Below are 19,805 nucleotides of genomic sequence, written 5' to 3' on the forward strand. Positions count from 1 at the left end.
GGCGAAGCGATTTGCAATGTACTTGTCCAAGAAAACCGCTGCAGCTGTAGCATGGTCATGGATAGGGTTGGTATCACACTGTCGTGCTGCAGGACTCTGGTGTATGTATTAAACTAAGCAGTGACATTTCAGAATATCTCTACCTGGAGCCCAGATGCAGTGATAGCAAGATAGAGGGAGCATAGGCCCCTAGCTAACATGTTTGTAAGATATATGGCTGAATGCAAATAATCTTATATATGAATAATGCTTTTTCCACCATCCCTTAATCTCTCTGATAAGAAACATCCTGAAGAAGTCATTCATCTCAACAGACATATAGAGGACTGAAGACTCCACTGCACAGCTCTTCCCTAGTGAGCTTGGAGCTTTCTGTAGGCTCCGTGAATGTTACAGCAAGGGCAGAAGAACTGATCACCTAATCCTTAATGACAGGTGACAAAGAATGACGAGGCTCCACTGAAAACATTGCAACTCCTGTCACAGACGTTGAAGCACCATTGAAAAGGAAATGGGAATTAATCAGTCCAAAGCTAAGTGAACATATTAATCCCATGTTGAAGGAAGTGCTAGAGATGACAGTAGGGCTGACCTTTGTGGTCTTGGCATAGTGATATTCTTGTTTCCTAGAACACCTCCTTAGAGAAATCTGTTAAAATTTGCTCATAGAAAACAAACAGCATTTGTCTGGGTTAAAATAGTTGTTCTGCTCTGCCCTGATAAAACTACTCCTCCCTGGCAAGTGTTTTCCAACTATTCCAAATTAAGTATGAATTCCAGAATTTCATATTAGGAAATATAGCATTTGAATACTTAGATATTAGGATAGAATATGCATAGTATGAGCTACAACATGCATACATGCACAGAGGTATATATGTTTGCATATGGGCTGTATGGGACATGTTGTGCTAAAGTGCAATTTCTCAGTGAAGTCACGTCGTTCTGCAGCTCTGATGGTCAGCTTCCCCACTGGCAACATTTTCAAACAAAGATAAGGTGGAGCTTGCCAAATGCATTTAAATATCCAGTTCTCATGGAAAGCAGTAGTGTTACACTCTCCCTAAGGATCTGGATTTCACAGTTTATGTGGCTAAAAGGTGTCCTGGAGGCTGCTACCACCGGAGGGCAGCAAGACACTGTCCTTGCAAGGTGAGCACATTTTCGGGGAAGATTATCTTAACAACATAGTACTATTTTAGGGTCCATAAAGAGGCCTTCGTTTTAGATCAATACCTGAAAAAGTAAGCAGAGATCAAATAAGCATCTATGCATAACAAACAAACAGCAGGACAACTGCTTCCACTGCTCATTTGACTGCTGCAAAGGTTCAAGATTATTCTCTGCTCAGTAGAGACAAATGAAGCTCGTGGAAAGCTGTGGCCCCTCTGAGGGGGCCTGTTTCAGCTTCCCTTCCAGCTCTTCATTGCTATAGCTTAATAAGGATACAATCCATGACACCTGATAAACCTCATAACTGATTTGATGAGGAATTTTATCGAAATATCTCTGAAGGAACTATAAACTATGTACTAACCGCATTTCTTCCGTACATGCACTTCTCCTACAAACAATTCTTTGTACTTCTTGTTCCTTGAAACAGAACAAAATGCCAGTGTGGGAACCCACAAAACGGTGCACTTTTGTTTTGCACTACAGTAACCTTCTGGTTGATATTTCTTGATGCAAACATCAGTCTTTATGAAAAATGTCAGTTCTCAACCTAAGAAAAACATAGGTCTGATTCTTGCTTTGGTCATATTAGTAATTTTGAGTTTGTTCAAATATTGTAGATTATGCAAAACCTAACAACAGTGAAACTGGCCAAATTAGCTGAAAGGCACATTCTAAAACTTACACAAAGTTGTCAGGTACTAGGCTTTGATTTTGAATCAGCCTGGGGACTTGAGGAGCGGGTACAACCATGACCCAGTGTTGCCCCTAGCTGTATTTGAGGAAGAAAATAGATTAGAGCTAAGTGTGCAGAGTTTGATTTATGTTTCATTGGATGTTACTCTGAGGAGAGATATAATGAAAGATTCTGCGGCCTGTAAATACACTTACTACTCTGTTGAAAACATTTTCTGCATAACAAATCATTGGTTTTATGCTGACCAATGTCAAATCCCATTCCCATCAATATGTAGGAACCACATCTGTTGCCCTGCTGTGGCAGAGGTGTTCATAGTGCAAAGCAGGAACTCCCAGGCAGCTTTCAGACAGTCAGCATCTATTTTCACTGCTCTTTTAACATGGGCCTGCAATAGACTTCCTAAGACACTGTTTGTAATATCAACTGCACAGATATTTTCGTATCTGTTTTCAGCTACATATTAAACCAAAAATGCTTTTTTGCACTCTTAATCTCTTAGAGATTCCACAGTCTCTCTGTGCTGACAGTAGAAGATCTAGTTTTTCTTCCTGCCTAAACTCACTCGTGTTTGGTATGCTGATCCACTCTCGAACTAACATCATCCGTTACCTAAAATAGCATTTCTCACTCCTCACTGTTTACAATTTTTATGCACCTCTGAACTTTTCTGGGAATGTTTGTGGATGTTCTGGGAACATTTCTGGGAATCCTGACTGCTCTGAGGGGATTTATGGGCTTATAAAAATAAAAGGGAAAAAGATGCAATAGGAAAACTAGGCAAGCAGGGGAGCCAAAGACTATTCTTTTTTTCCACTTTCCCCTGTCCCTGCTTCCCTCAGGAGTAACAGGCATGACCTGATAACAACAGTGCCTGCTTCTGTGCACGTGTGAGCTTAGCAAGCGGCTGGGTGCTTAGCTCTGTGTGTGGCAAAGGATGATGACGAGGTGTTGCACAGCTCTGCGCTATGCTTTGCATTCCTAATGCAATGATCTGTTGAGATTTGGAGACCCTGGGCACATGCTCTGTCTAGTTGCCAGCTCCTCTTAAGGCTCATGATTTCATATTTTCAGTGCTACTGTTACCCAGGCTAGCTGCATGCATCTCACACGGTAGCGTTTACTACCTTCATGTTCATCACTTAGCATTCCAAACTAATTCTCACCTATAATTAGGATATATATTCCTTCAATTCTTTCCTTTTTTTCAGTTCTTTTTCTCTGTCAGCCATTCAACCAGATTTAATCCCCCGAGATCTGAAGTGAAAGGTATCTTTGCGTGCTTAAGAACAAGCCAAAACAAACCTACACAGTAGTGTGACCTTCAAACAGATTCCCCACATTTATGGTCAGTTTACTGATAAAACAGAGAGGAAACCTTACAAATGAAATCATCCTCTGTGGACAAAATTGAATATTAAGTATTTGAGTACAGCTCCCTATTCCCAGGGGTGTATTGCCTTGGTATAAGGTCATCTGAAAGCCCAATCCCACCCCGTGAGGGAAAGTCCTGGCCAGAGATGATGGTTATGCCAATGTAAATGGTATCAGTGTACTTGGCTCTGCACACAATACACTTCATCCTGTTACCCAGCTAACTTAATTGACTAAGACTTTAGGTCAACACAGGTTGCTTATCTTGGCATGCGCTCTATTCTTGCAGATTATCCTGCTTTAGCATTTACATGGACAATAGTGTTCTCTTAATAAAGAGGTTTTTCTCAGCTTCCAGCAAATCCCTTTGATCTCCACGGGGGTCATGGAAGGTATCATGGGTTCCAGTGATTGCCTCCTGTGTCCTTTAGCTTTTGTTATTAAGAAAACATAAGTGGCCTTCTAGTGCAGCACATGTGCCCATTGGGAGTGCCAGAGAGTGACCAGCACCCCCTGTTTAACTTATTTTATTTAGAGTCTGATAGTAAAATCAATGCAGTAAGATATAAGAATTAGCGAGTGAAGCACACAACCTAACCAAATTCTGTCTTTACCAAAGTTTGATTCAGTCTAATGATAAGGTCCGGATATGAAAGCTGGATTTCTATTTAGAGCTTGATCTCTTGAGGCTTTGGGGAGACCTGAAGATGAGTGATTTCGGAGGATTTGAATTCTGAGCCTCTCTGAGCATGAATAATGTATACATTACCAAACACAGACAAAATAATAATAGTAAAAAAAGCGCATAAATGGCCCAAACCCAACCCAATTAACTCCCAAATTAAAGTCATCAAAGCTCAAATCACTGAAGAAGAGAGATGAGTACCATAAGTCAGCATTTCCACAGACCTAATTCATTCACCCCTTCTGACCACTCCTTCTCAGAAAGCTGATGGTATTTGGTAAAGGAAACAACAACAACAACAACAACAACAACAGATGAGGGAAGCTCACAGCTACTTTGCTGGAGAAAATACCTCCCAGGAGCTTAACCCAAGGTTTTTTTGTGTAACAACATTGGCAAAATATTCCCTACTTGTGATCCTTACTAGAGGAAGTGATTACTCTAGTGACCCACCCAATAGTTCTTCTAAAGATCCAAAGAATTGGTTGTAAAGAGCCCTTTCCTGTATGCAAACGACCAGACAGGAGCAGAACAGGGACATCGACATGTGCGAGGCCCCAGGAGCTGCTGCAGACACTGCCCCTGGTCAGACTCAGTGGTGGAAATAGAGCTGGGTTAGAGTTTTGCCTTTCCTTGAGAAATCCAGGCAGCGTCACTCTGGGGCTTGTCTTACAGTATGTGGAAGATAGAGATGCAAGGCTGCATCAGCTTTTGATGTATATTTACTGGAAATGATAAATAGTACTACCTTTGTTTCGGGAGTTACTAATGAAAAATGATGGCATGAATAATTAACAACATGGGGAAGACAAAATTTCATTGTGGTATCTGATTACCATGAAGGAAGATAACAGGATTAAACTGGAAAACAATATGCTTTAACACATGCTAAATGAGACTGCCTGGGGAACAGCCACAAATGTAGGCTGTGCCCAAGAGAGATTCCTCTGTTGTGAGTTATGTGCGATGCAGAAAGCAGCCAGGGAAAACCATGGACTTGTCTGCTTCTGTAAGAGGAAAACTAGGGAGCACATGGAGCCCAACTACTGGTTCAAATCCAGCTTCCCTTTTCTCTCTCCAGCTTCAGAAAGTGTGTTTTTGTCATTGGGATAAATGTGATGCAGACTCTGCAGAAAGAAAAGACAAATAATAACCTACATCCCACCATTCTGGCTGCATCTGGAGAACAAAGTCAGTCAAATCTCACTTTGGCAGTATTGTAAAGACAATTGGTAGAGAACATGAGCAGTAAGAATCAATTAAGCTAATTACATCATCTCATTAGTAAAGCTTTCTTTCCTGCATGACTCCTTGTTGGCTTGGATATAAGAGTTAAAAAATGCATGTAAAAGAGATAGGCAGATTTTTTTTGTCTATGCACTGATTTTTTTTTTCACAGCATAGGCCATGCAACATACATGCAAAGGTACAGGATTCATTTTTCATGACTCTGGTAGTACCTAGTAATAAGTAGCACCTATCCTCTAAGTGATCTAGAAAGAACTTTTCCTTCCTGTAATATTTTCCTATCCATATTTTACTCACAAATCATTGCAGCTCTTCAACTAAAATAAAGAAAGTAGAGAGGACTTGGAATCTTCTGTTTTGGACTTAATTGCATATATTTTTGTTTATGAGCAATATGGGCCAGGAGATAAAGGGTTGAATTTCTTGTGACAGTGACACATGTAGCTATTGAGGGTGTCTAGGCCCATTTCATCCTTTATCACGGCAAAAAGCTTCCAAAGTTAACAGGGAAATACAAAGGAAAAAAGGAAATTCCCCAAAGGAAATTCTTTGGTAACACACTTCCATTTTCTGCTGTGGCTGTTGTAGCAGGTACTTGGAAAACTCAAGACACTGAACTGCTGCACAGCCGATGTGCGGAGGTTGCACAGGCGGCTGTGCCCGTGCTCCTCTGCACGTACATCCGAGCATGGACTAAATCCAGATTCCAGGTGGCTCTTGACCTCAACAGCTCGGCAAGGGTTGCCCCAGGGTCTGTGAAAACACGGTTGGAGGCTGCGTTCATGCCCGTCACACTGGACATCATCCAAGAGAATATTCCCAGAGCCTTTCCCAAGACGGGTGTTCCCAGGGTGAAGTGGCGGTGATCACCTGCGCTGGCCGCCCACAGCTTGTGCCTCGTTTGTGTCCCAGGAGCCATCGCAGGCTGTTACCCCATTCCCCTGGTGAGGGACTTCAACACGGTCCTCACCGTTACTCCTTCCCTCCGCCAGGCTCAGGGACATGTCTGGTAAAAAGAGGAGATCTGACTGAACCGGGACACTGTGGGCTGCTAATACAGAGTGTTCGCACCAAAAGAAGAGAGGTGAGCAGTAAGCACTGTCATGCAATGGGAAATCCTTATTACTCATTTGTAATATCATCACATCATTTAACACATGATATAAAGCCTGTTCCTTAGAAGCATGTGGAAAACACTGACAACTAACCCAAATCCATGTATTAGAGGGAATGGTGCTTAATTTATATCCGTGAAAAGGTTTCTACTAGATAGACATGATTGTAATCAGCTTTAATTTCAGTCTAGGTGAGTACCTGATTATTTCCAAGAAAGTAGAGAGAATTAAAGCTCAAGGTTAAGAGATTTCTGACAGAATGCATGTAAGGGAGAATACTGGAGGAGGGACTTATCCTTAGACAGGTCATGTAAATATATTATTTTCTGAAGTTTGTTTTTACTTGAGAAAACAACACCACTGGCTAATGTAAAAGGGTTTAAGAACAGCAGTTCAGGCTTGGATTGGAGTCTCTGGAGGATTCTTAGTCCCGGCGCAGCATTGCCATGGCTCCATGTTTGAAGAGTTCTTCTCTCTTCACGTTCAGGGATGAATGGTATGAGGAGGAGGAATGGCACTGCCAACACCACTTCTTCGAGGAGTTGCACTCTTCAGGAGAGGAGACTGTTCGGGATGTAGAATGGATCAAGAATATTTCTGCATTGGAGGAGGCCTCGTGGCTCTTTTTTTCACTCCAGAGTCAACAAATGCCTTACATCAATCAAGAATTTCAGAGGTTTTTTTTTACCACGTATATTAATAGTAGTAGATTCTATAAAGAGAAATGAATAGAAACAGATTATCTCTTGCTACTGGAGCTAAAGATCAAAAACCTGAGTCACAAAATACTCAGTCTTGTGAACTGCAGGTAATCTATGGGAGAAATCACTGATATTTTGAGTTCATTATGGATTTTCATTGGAAAAAGGTTTTCTTCATTATTTCTCATAGCAAAGCCTCACAGGGATTGGGGGGTCTGTAATGCGAAGATGCCTGCTAAGATTTGTTGTAGATGTCTCAGTGATTCACAAGCCTTACAGATAACGTACATCTTCATTCTGCAGACCCTGTAAGAATGATCAAAGAGAAAAGCAAATACATATGATATTCATATTTGATAAGTGTCTAATAGCACACAGAAGTGAAACAATAATGTATTCTGCATGATCAGGTCAATTCCTAGTGATATCTCAGACATATTTTAACTGTTGCTTACAGGAAATTCTTGAAATGAAGAAGAAAAAGCTGAAAGTACCCGAGCGGATGACACTGGCATCTTCGTTGTGGCCACAGTTATGCTTCAACCATTCCCTGTGGGAGCACTGCCGTACGTAGGGCTCATTCCCTTTGCACTGCACATGGTCTAGGAAAATGACTCCAGCGCCTTCCCCAAAGGCTCTGAGCCTGGTGCGGAGTTGGGATGCCCACATCCAAGCTGTCTGCAAATGACCTGAGCATTGCTGATTCCCCAGAGATCATCACAGACCGTGCCCCAGAGTCCTCCGTAAAAAATTCCAACACATCCCTCACATCTATTGCCTCCATTCTCCAGCCGCAGTGATATTTCTAGCAGACAGAGCAATTGCAATTCTCACTTAAGGAGAAAACTGAACATAGTGCAAATTCTAATCTTGCACTTCTGCCCAGTGAAGGTCTTTATCACAAAATGGGCATGAATCAAGAAAAAAATATTCTACAGACAGTGTCATTCACACAGCCTGACTATTGTATTTGGAGCAGGCAGACACCTCTCTGACACTATGTGGCACTTAAGCCATAAGGAAACATTGAGACTGGATTTTGTACAAGAACCGCATAGGTGGTTGTTTTTTCTTTGTAGTTTCAATGACTCTTTGAAACAGCACAAAACTTGGAAGATTCACAAGGAAAAATGTGTCCCCATCAAAAGACTGCTAGAGAAGCTAAACAGGCATGTGTGAGTGACACTTTGAATTTCTGTAATGGTTAATTTCTGGAAATATGTCCAAGATTTTCAATTCTTTGCCATGTGGCTTGCTGAGTGGTGAGATAGGGTGACGATACCTGATTTTCAGGTCAGTGATAAATTGCAAATTATGCACTTTACACACTTTTCAAGGGACTTTCTCAAAATTTGATACCTCCATAATCATCCACATCTTTTGTTTGGAAGTTGTCTCAGCCTGATGATTGCATTTAGAGCTTATACAATTTCCAGTTTTACATAAATAAATTCCCAACGTACCTGAGCAAAGCACACTGGCATCTTCTTTGTGCCCACAGTTATGCACTGACCATCCACTGTGGGAGCATTGCCACAGGTGGGGCTCATTTCCATAGCACTGCACATCATCCAGGAAAATGTTCCCTGATCCTGGAGAGAAATATGCATTTCCCAGGGCGGAGAGAGCATTTCCACATCCCAGCTGTTGGCACACGACCTGTGCATCATTCATGTCCCAGAAATCGTCACAGACTGTTCCCCAGCTTCCTTGGTAATAGACTTCAACACGACCTTCACATCTGGTCTTACCATTTATCAGCCTCAGTGACATTTCTTTGAAAAAGAGGAGAGAAAGGGGTAAAAGTTTGTTGGCTGCTAGACTGATGAATTAAAATTCTGGAGTAATTCTGGAACTGATTCAGTATATGACACTGTATGTGACCCTCCTGGTGTTTAATACGACTCTCCAGGAAAAGTGAACAGAGCAGTATGATTTAGTGCCAGCGCATCTAGTGTCATCGTACGTCGATTTGCAATCACTGCGGCTCGCTGTTTGAACCAAAGCTCTTCTGCTCAGGCTCGGCAGAGGTTCACATTTACCTAATTCAGTTTTTCATTCCCTGCTTAATTCTGATCATGAGGTTAATAAGAATGAAAGATATATGTTAGATAACCGCTGGTGGGTATTTAGCTATTGGTATATTAACAATGAAATATTAAATTTAGTAGAAGCTGGATCAAGGGTTTATTTCTGGAGACAAGTGTGATGAGGAGATGAAGTGAATCTACATTTAAGCCACGAAATAGGCACCATGATTTTCCCAAGGCTAAATAGTCTTTTTTCCTAATGTTTTAATATCACTGAAAGGCTTATGAGTTTTACTAGGCTGTGGAAAATTCCATCTTAGATTTTTGTGTGTGTGTGTATTTGAGGTAACTCCATCCAACAGATATAATCATTAGTTTACTAATTAATGCAGTGCCTTTTTTAAGACGGTGGACTATTAGGAGCCTGAAGATTTTTTACACATAAAAGGTCCCATCCTTTCAGTACTCTGTCCAAACATATATACCTTTCAGTTGCAGTTGTTAGGCCTCCTTAAAGATTAATAAAACCTGGTTAGTGTCATGAAAACTGTGTAAATATCCACTTTCACTGTGGTCAAAATATGCTACATTTTAAGATACCTCTCTCATGCATAAACTATTAGATAAACTAAGTACGTCTTTTGAATAAGATGTACATTTATGTCTTAGGTAAGTTTATTTCAAGATAGAAATTATCAAATAAACAAGAAATTGAAATTAACATGTATTTCAATTTCTGTAGAAGCTGTGAAAGGAGGAAATAGACAAAATACACATTTATTAATAAATACTTAATCCTTCTTAACAAAATAGGTTTTGTTTCAGAAAGTATTTAAAAAGAGTGTAATTAAAATTTTTGTGATTTGTGTTCTGAAGAGGATAAAAATGATGAGACATGAGATTAATAACTGACTTTCCTTGCTAGCAGTTGGAAAATCGACAGGAGGCAACCACAACCTATTTTACCATCTGACATATATAGAAAAAGTTTTCGGGGTTAAGTTTAAGTAAGGACCCAAAAGTCTGAGTCCCTTCTTCAAAGAGACCTGACAGAGTCGTGATTCCTCTCTCTTATTGTTGCCTGTCCTTGTACTGCAAAGGAGCTGCGACTCTCAACCTGTGTATCTGGTCCCTGATCATCTCCCTCAAATAAACACCCTACAGAAATTCAATAGAAGCTTTGTCAAGGTGAGGCATGGGGGATTAGGACCTTGGACACATGGAAAGTGTCCTGTGGGAAAGCTTGTTAGTTCTCTAAGGGCAGGATGTGCCTCAGGATTGACGCTCCTTTTTGACGCTTCCCTCTAGTCCGGCAGCAAGCAAACACGGTTAAAACACTGCTAGGCTACAGGTGGGTAAAAATAGTGTGATTTTAGGATGAATATTTTGGATGAACTCTGAATGCCACCATTTAAGATACTCTGATCCATAATTGGATGGCAGTTTGCAATGAAGACAATAATATCCCTGAGTAACTGAAGCTCTGCAATATATTGTCCACAGCCGGCAGTGAACTTTATGTGTGAACATTCCTCTGACTCTAATGCAATGCCAAACCTCATTAACTCAGACTTAACAATTAGATAGGGTGCAATTTGGAGAAGTTCTTGGCTTATTTGCTGTTAAAAGCTACTAGAATAAAAAAACAAGCATATGTTTGGTACCTGGTCTATGCTGTTATATTATTTTAAATGTAAGTCACATCCAGTAGTAAGAGAGCACCATCCAGCCTTTTCAACTGGTGAACTTAACTATACATGTGTATTTTAAAGATAAAACTGCCAATATTAAAAGCAATGATACAAATATAGGATATTTACTAGACTCTTCAGATCTTGTAGAAGTTGTGAATGAAAACAAAAAGTTCACTTTTAGGCAGCATTCATAGATACTGCAGAAACAAATAAATCTGTCGATGGAAGGTCATTATTGAACATTATGCTGAAAATATTATTGAACATTATGCTGAAAATATTATTGAAACAGTAGTAAGCAGAATAAAGCACCTTCTTTCAGGACTATTATATAGGTCTACAGCAGAAGTTGGGTACTTTTTGAAATATATCAGCTTATGACTCAAGGGGATAATATGAATTTTCTAAGTGTTAGTATAATTAGTATAATTTCTAAGTATTATAACCAAGATGGTATAATCACTAGGAAAAAATAATCTTCTCAAAATAAAAACAAGCAATATGATTTGCTAAGGTCTGAGGACAAGGGAAGAAATGTTGCTGAAACATAGAAGTATGCTGAGAAACTGAAAGAACAGTGATAGCTGATGTTTCTCTTTTAATGATTTTTTGCTGGCTTTCAGAAGACTCAAGTTAAAGAAGAAACTCAAGTATGCTGCAGTAAAGACAGAAAAATTAAAGATCTAAAATATCCTCTAAAGATCATCAGTGACTCTCAAGTGCATGAGTGCATGATAATGTATAAGTGCAGGGGACTGATTTCTCCTATTGCTGTTGCCAATATGCACAATTGGAGCAGAACAGCAGGCTGTACTAATCCTATTAAGTAGAAGAGGAAGAGGACAGATTATCGCACAGAGAGTTCAGTTTATCAATGTCCAACAGGCTGTTTCTCCCTGTAATCGCACAGGACATTATTTATTTTGCCTCTAGCACAATGATGCCTTTGTGCTAAAATTTCCAAAGATCCGCCGTGCCAGGTGATGCAAAGCCCATTCGGACCTGCCCCGTGCTGGCATTTCTCCCGTGGGATGGCTGCATTTGCTGATTTACCAGTTAAAAGTTAACCTTTGCAAGCAGACAAGGAGCCTCGCCACCTCGGGGACAGCAGGAAATGGGTGATATATGAAAGCAGGGGACTAAATGGTTTTCCTTCAGCACCCGCTAGTCCTGCTGCGTGCTGAGGACCAGGGTGCAGCCGTCACCGTTGCCAGCGCCCTGTCTTGCCAGAGCTCCACTGTCAAGGTGAAGTGTGACATTAGACGTAGGTGAGCAGGGGTTTGTCATGCAGGGAGCAAAGCAGAAGGCTTTTGCAACGCGTTTTTTTCAGCTCGAGGTCTGTCTGCCCTGCACAGCAGGACTGTTGGGTGAGACGCACCTGAGCAAACGACGCTGGCGTCCTCCATGTGCACGCAGTTGTGCACCAGCCATCCTCTGCTGGGGCACTCCCAGAGGTGAGCCTCGTCCCCCCTGCAGGCCACGTCGTCCAGCAGGATTCCTCCTGAGCCCTGGCTAAAATTGGCAATTCCAGGGGCAGAAACTGCCTGGCCGCAGCCCAGCTGCCTGCAGACAACCTGGGCATCCGTCAGGTCCCAGGAGTCGTCGCAGACCGTTCCCCAGCTGCCGTCGTAGTAGATTTCAACACGGCCCTCGCAGCGGTGGCGGCCGTTCACCAACCTCAGAGACGGCTCTTTGGAAGGCAAAAAGAAAAAGAAAATGTTATTTTTGAGGGATGTTGCCACGTCATTAGGTTTTCAGGTGGCTGTAGCAAAACCGAGGCCATAATAAGAATTTCTCAACAACAGGTGGCATGAGCCATGATTTAGTTTTGCTCTGGATCTGATAATCCAATCAAAGGCAATGGATTGACCTAAAATGCTTCACATCTTTTTCCTTGGATGCAAAAGTGTGAAATCATAACTGATGTGAACTCAGTAAAAACTTGAATATACAGCATATTCCTAACAGCAGCTTAGAAATTCATGTATGGTATTGTTAGAATCCCACAATGATGCATATTCAGGATGTCTAAGAAATGTAAACTAAAATTGTATATGATGGGGGAGGCTGACAAAAGGATTTGCAAATGCTCTTCATAAATTGTACACTGCTATTAAACAACTATATTAGGCAAAATCACTTGATCAGTCGAATAAAAAATATACGCATTTTGTAGTATTTTTTACATACACGAATAGGAAGCATAAAAACAAAGATGAAAATTACCAGGAATTTCAGATGGCATGGAAGCTGGAAAAAAAAAAAAAGAACGGAGTGAGAAATCTCACATTTTTGGCAACTTGCATTAAACACAATAAGAACAAATGTTCATAATTTGCCTGCACTGCTAGAAAAACGACACAAAGCCAGCCCTTGGTACACTGGAATGTTGTTTTATCAGCTATTTTTTTTAAAGCTATGCCAGTTTATATGTTGAAGGTAGAAAAATAAGGTGTCAGGAAAGATTTTTCTACATTCATAAAGACATCTTTATTTTTTTTTCCTCAGGGATCCTTATGAACAGCCAATTGAATTCATCCTTTAGCTGGAAAGCAGTGTACACGGCAAGGTCAATAACCCTCTGAATGGCGTTACCCTCTGCAAGAAAAATAAACGTAAGTATTTCAGAGGGTTTTTTCAGTTTGGGATTTTATTGGGAAGGCTCCTGTGTGGTGTCCTGGCTTGGGAAGCATCTGTTGGAAGTTCTGGGGTGTGCTGAGGCGCTCGACAGCCGTGACACCGGGCCGTGACAACGGGCCGGCCGGTGTCACCTGTGCAGCGCACGGCGGCGTCCTCGTGGTGCTGGCAGTCGCTGACGGCCCAGCCGTCGTGGGGGCACTCCCAGAGGGCGGCCTCGTCGCCGCGGCACTGCACCTCGTCCAGCAGAACGTCCCCCGGGCCCTGGCCGAAGCGGGCCCGGCCCGGCGCCGCGGCGGCCCTGCCGCAGCCCAGCTGGCCGCACACCACGTCGCCGTCGGCCGTGTCCCACGAGTCGTCGCAGACCGTGCCCCAGGCTCCATCGTGCAGCACCTCCACGCGGCCCTGGCATCTGTCCGGCCCGTCCGCCAGCCTCAGCCGCGGCTCTGTGGGAGGAGGAAGCGAGAGATTCCGTGACAGGGCCCTGGCCAGGCCCTTGGTCCTGGTGCATGTGGAGCTCCCTGCCGCAGGGGAGACCCCCGGGTAGCCCTGGGGTTGGGGTTTGTCCCAGCGTGGATCAACCTTCCTTCCTCCCATCCATCCATATCCATCCATATATGCATGCGTACATACATACATACATACAAATTGCAGGACTATGGCTGAAAATCACCTTCAGTATTAACATTTACCAAATCTGGACTGTTATCAAAGGTGTTGATGAGAGAAAAGGGTTTTTTTTCTTTTTTTTTTTTTCTTTTTTTTCAGGTACATTTTGTTTCGTGTATATTTGTTGCAGAAAAAAGGGTAGAAAGTGCTCTTACAGTTCAGAAGGAATGACTTTCCCTTCTTTTTAGATATTATATGAAACATTAAGAAATTGAATCAGTAAAACTGAGACTCCAGGAGAGAAGGAGCCAGGCTCAACTTTTAGCCCAGACCAAGAACACAGCAGGGCTGGAGAACAGCATTGCTCTTACCTGCCTACGGGTGTTCCCTTCCAGCTGTCATTACATTTATCTAAGACCCTCCACTGCCCTCCATCAAATTAATTACTTATCACGTGCATTCATCCTTCGCAGGCCATTTCCTATAACGCATTAAGTGCAGTCAAATAGATGTTTGATGGCACCTTCAGTCCTTCAAGCCTTGTAGACCCCGGTGTAGCAGCTCGAGTGGCCTTGGTTCGGGGTGCAGAATTTGCTGATTTTGCAAGGAAGCGGAGGCGAGAGGAGCCGGGCACATACCTGAGGCGAGCAGGCAGCCGCCGTGCAGCAGCAGTAGCAGCAGCAGCCAGGACAAGGGCAGAGCAGGCCTCATCTCCCCAGCGATCCCGGTGATGCCGAGCAAACACCTTTCCGAATTTATAGGCATGTAGCTTCCAAGGGGTGTGTTCTGTGGCTCAGATGCCCTTACTTCTTCCAAGTTAGCAATTTCATGCAACATAGGTGCTTCAAACTTTTAAAAACAGCCTCTTAATTTTTTTTGGCAAGACTTTGTTTATAGGAGCTTGTTTTTTTGATTGCATCAATTTTTGCTGTCAGCCCTTCTCCTCTACAGAAATGGAGGTGAAACCCTCCCATTAGCGTATCCAATAGCAGCCACTGCCTTCAAAAGGAGCAAAACACATGCAGTCAGGGAGAAAATTGATGAGCCCAGATGAAAAATCATGAAATCTCAGCTTTTTTTCTTTTTCTTTTTTTTTTTTTTTTTTCATGGTGCAGTTTTCCCACTGTCCCACAGTGGAGCTGGGCAGTTGCTATGTCCCCTCCTGGGGAGCAGCAATGTGTAGTGTGAACCGAGAAGGTTTCGCAGCTCTGCAGTGAGCCCTGTGTGCACAAACGGGCAAAAAATACCATGTCTATTTTTCCAAAAGGCAATGCAAAAAAATCCTTAAGGCAGTGTGAATTTGTATCTGTGTTTTAATATAAGCCGGGCATTTTAAACAGCTGATTTTCAGCTTGCTGCCATTTTCTTCCAGCATTGCATGGTCTTCAGAGCCGTGGCAGAGCTGTAACGTTTCTTCATTACAGCTTATGATGAATTCACTTATTTCAGAAAGAACAGGCAAAAATCTGCTTGGATCTGTTCCAGGCGATTCACAGCAAAAGAGTTATTTGAGGCAAATGTTATATGAGGTAATGAAAACAGATCTCATTCCCATGAATAAAAGAGTTGGATCACTGACCAGTTTTCTTGACTGGGCATGACTTGGTTACAATGTATTTTTGTGTCAAAGTACTTGAGCCTGAGATAGAAAACTTCCTAAAAACACAGTCTGTTGTGAGAATTTTAATTTCTCCTTAGTCTTCGTCCAAGTAGAAATAAACTGCTGAAACAAATAAAAATTAAATTAAAAATAATCATGAAAATAAAAGCAAATAGGGTAAAAGCAAATGCACAAGGAAAATCTGTTCTCTTTGTAATATAGAGGATTAACTGAAATTGTACAATCTATAGATTCTTTTCTTCATGAACTTATCACACATAAGGGGAAATGATTTTTTTTGTGGGGGCAGGGAAATTTATTAAGCATCTTAGACAAAGCAGCAGCCCAGAACTGGTTGCTGTCTGCGTGACTTACCATTTAAGGGAAATTCTTGTACAATGCTTTAAAAAAATCTTCACTGCTCTGGTGCATCTGAAGGAGTTATTTTAGGGGGGAAAAGAAAGTAATGAATATCAGTCAAATGAAAATGACCTCTGGATTTCATTCATTTAGCTGTTTATTCAGAATTTGATGCAAGTGTTCAGTCTTAGGCATTGAATGCACCTCAGCTAGAGCGGTGAGCAGCAAGCTGTTCTTTACTGCTTAACTCAGAGATTATCTGTGGGCTTCTGTGGCAAAGTATGGCAAAAAAAAAGTAATCAAACATGAAAAATAGCATTTTTTTACCCATTCCCTGCTAAACAAAACTAACTCACTTTTTTGTTTTAGTCTCAGTCTGCAAAACAGGGATATATATTCTTAAATACTCAATCATGACTCTATTGGTTATCTGCAGGATACAGAAACAAAATAGTGTTTGTTTATACCCAAATATAAATATTTTTGTAATATGTTCATGGGAAGAAGGTCTAGGGAGTCAAATTATCTGCTTCATACTCCAAAATTAGAATGGAAATATAAACAGAGCACCAAAGCACAGGAAATTCAGCATATAAACAAGCAAACAAGAATTTTGCTTTTGAGCTTTGCTTTAAAAGGAGCACAGGCCAAATACATAACCGTGCTGGGAGCAGCACACTGGCAGGAACCAATAAGATCAATACAATTTTTCTGACAAAAAACTGTGCAGGTATCTGAGGGCAGATTGCTCTGGCTCATCCTCTCCCCATAAAAATCCTTCTCAAGTGATGCCTCGGGAGAGTTGGCCAAGGAGCTTCCTTGGTGATAAACCAGCGACAACTGAACACCCAACTGGAATCAGTTTAAGGAGATAAACTGCATTTATTGGATCCACAGAAAAGACTTCTTTGATCCATAACAATAATAAAAAAATGATTTTTTTTCATTAAAAAAAAGGGGAAAAAAGGAGGGATCTGAATAAATAGTTTCAGGTCACGTTTTCATTTAAGTTCCTGTGTTATCATCTAGTACATGAAAGGCAAAAATCCTAGGCCTTGTTCTCCATGATCTACCACCGTGCAGTCCATGGTCCATGCAGTCCACCACCACTGGTGGTGACTGTTTATGCAGGATTTGGGTGTTTGTATTTCGAGCATTTTTCAGCCTGATTCATGAATGTGTGCAATGCACTTGGACAGGCTGGCAACGTTCTGGAAAGCTGAAATGCACACAGCAAAAAAACATGTAATTTGTGGCAAAGAAAAAAAAATGACTGTTATTACAATCATCAGCTAAAATGTTAAAGACAGAACATAGCTTTTCCTTCAGGTAAACAGATATGAAGTGTCTTTTGACATTTCCATGACGTGTCACTGAGATCTGAAAAAAAATCTCCTGAATGAGATTCAAGTCACTTGAATGAGATTTAGAGCTTTGCCCACTTTAGAGTTGTATCCAAAGAGCCACTTGAGCCAATGGGAGAATTTCCAACTGATCCAAGAAATCTTTCTATCCGACTATGCATTTCAGCCTTAAACACTGCAAACAAAACATCTTTAATACCTCAGTATTTTGGAGTTCGACTCATTTAGTCTGGAGAAGCAAAAATTAATGGAAAGACATCAGTCTTCAGATATGTAAAAATCACTTGCAGAGTGATCTTAGCCTTCAGGGATGGTTTTTAAGGAGTTAGGGACGCAACTATGGGCTATGTTAGAGCTGAGTGGAGGACGGGGATGAGGACGTCGGTGCCCGGGAGGAGTCAGTGTGGGGGCAGGTGGCACAGGGAAGGTGGCAGCAGGATGTGGCCTTTGTGGGGACAAGCGCGGAGTGACAGGGAGCCCCAGCCAGGGCAGCACTCACGGGAGTGGGAGTTGGCGGTCATGAAGTGGTAGCAGAAATGGCAAGAGAGGGGAAAGGGCAATGGTATTTACATCAAAATCCTTGGGGAACCCTTTTATAGATGACTTCTCAGTTTTACTTACGCTGTTGGGATTTATTTTCCTTATTTTTTTTAATCCATCTCTTACAGTTTAACTCTATAAAATGTTTTCTTGTAACCACACATGTAGAGGTATACGCAGTGCTCACACGAGACTGCAAACTCTGCAGCAGGATGTAGAAGTATTTCAAAATACAGTGTAGAAAGTTGCGTATTGGAGAGAGAGCATTTTGTGCAATAATGCAGAGCAATACCCGCTTCTTGCTGACATGTAGTGGACTTTTTCCTGCATATATATAAACAAAGTCTGAAATGTCTGGGAAAAGAATTGCATCAAAAACACCCGTGTAGGCAGAAGCATGTCTACAGGAACACAGACTAGCCCAGCTTGCCTGCACACAGAACGGAAAGTGGCTAAACGTGATGGTTTTCTTGGCACGGGCTGGTTAGGAAGCTCCTGTTACCTATTCTGAAGTCCACGTCTCTGGTTGTGCTTTGGCAATAGCAGGGGACGGTGGAAGGTAGCTGGGGATAAAACAAGCCATCTGTTTTGGAGCTCCTTTGGAGCCTCCAGAACAACCTGCATCACTGAGTGGGGGACACCCAGGAGAAAGTAACAGAGACCAAAGGAAAAGGCATTTCTGAATCAAGTGTCAGTGAGCTCTTCTCCTCCCATGAGATGGCCTCCTAAACCCATGCATTTGCTGTACATTTGCATGTGCAAAGGAACGATCTCATTCCTTATGAAGCCTACATAAGCTTTTTTCATATTCCCTTTTCAGTAATTTAAAAGCAGGGGCTCAGTGTGTTGCTTGGCAAAGTTTCTTTCTGACAGATCACACACTTCAACACAGCAAAACTTTCATTTGGATTTTAATCACAAGGACATTAATTTGAAATACAGAATAGAAACATTGGTTTGTAAACATTCTTTCCTTTGATTTTAAATTCCATTGCTCACGTAACAGATTAGTCTGGAAACCACTGTGTTTTATAAATAATCACAGGCATATTATTGTTTCGGTGACAGATTTAGCATTAAAAAACATGCTCAGAATAATTAGAAATATTGTGTGGCCACAATTTCAGATGTCATGGTAAGATCCCTTTTTTTATTTCCTTTCCAGTCAAGACTGATTACTCCTTCCAAAACTCAAAGTTTTTCCATTCTAATAAACCTTGAAATATTTACTGATACCTTACGTATATTTTTCCTCTATCTCACAAAAGTTTGATGCATGATCCGACAGGATGAGACGATAATTAAGGAGGAGAAAAATGATCATACAAATAACTTGCTAAATGAATGTTGAAATTGTTTCATAATAATCTAAGAGGTGTTAGGATTAAAAAGCTTTTTTAAAAAACATTGTAGTAGGTTAGGATTTACTGCAGATAAAGATATCACAGCTTCTTCAAAATGGCACTTATGAGCCAGCTGTCCATGGAATATTTGGCCAGCTCAGAATTTGTGGTTTGTGCGGTAATCACGTGGCAGATGATGCAGACTTTTGATTTCACATTGCCCTCTATGAAAGCGGTTTCTTCAATGCAGGTCTCAAGAGAAAACCAGCAAGAATGAACACGGCAACTGCCAGCACTGCGACAGCAGCAACGAGAGGGTTGTCAGCCACGGCGGGCACTGCCCGAGAGTCCGGTCCTGTGAGGGAAGGCAGAGAGTTTTGGTCTAGTTAGACTAAAGACAAAACGCCGCTAGATTAGAAAAGCTGCTTTCTAGAACTGAGCCAGAAATAAACTAACATCCCACAGTTTCATTGCTTTAAACCTTTTGAACAGACTTTAAACTGGCAGTAATTGCAACTTAACTAAGCAAACTTCACTACTGGAAGAAGACTGAGGAAATGAAACGTTTCTAACGAAGCCTGTTCTACATGAGTAGACTTAGCAATCATGTTACACAGTCACATTGGAGCTAATTA

At 41.6% G+C, this 19,805-nt stretch overlaps 1 protein-coding gene across 1 annotated transcript in view; it reads right to left on the reverse strand.

Annotated features, from left to right (window-relative positions):
* Positions 1 to 6,716: 6,716 nt before the first annotated feature.
* The window catches only part of LOC148595654 (scavenger receptor cysteine-rich domain-containing protein DMBT1-like), a 70,104-nt gene continuing 57,015 nt past the window's right edge, over positions 6,717 to 19,805 (reverse strand). Inside the window, 6 exon segments of the mRNA XM_088520003.1 lie at positions 6,717 to 6,856; positions 7,488 to 7,628; positions 7,631 to 7,822; positions 8,421 to 8,768; positions 12,096 to 12,405; positions 13,469 to 13,798. Coding sequence (XP_088376129.1) covers positions 6,717 to 6,856; positions 7,488 to 7,628; positions 7,631 to 7,822; positions 8,421 to 8,768; positions 12,096 to 12,405; positions 13,469 to 13,798 — 1,461 coding nt within the window.

The sequence above is a fragment of the Tinamus guttatus genome, unplaced genomic scaffold (genome assembly GCF_059628265.1).
Source record: "Tinamus guttatus ecotype Peru unplaced genomic scaffold, ASM5962826v1 Tinamus_guttatus_pri_ptg000079l, whole genome shotgun sequence".
Lineage (NCBI taxonomy): Eukaryota > Metazoa > Chordata > Aves > Tinamiformes > Tinamidae > Tinamus > Tinamus guttatus.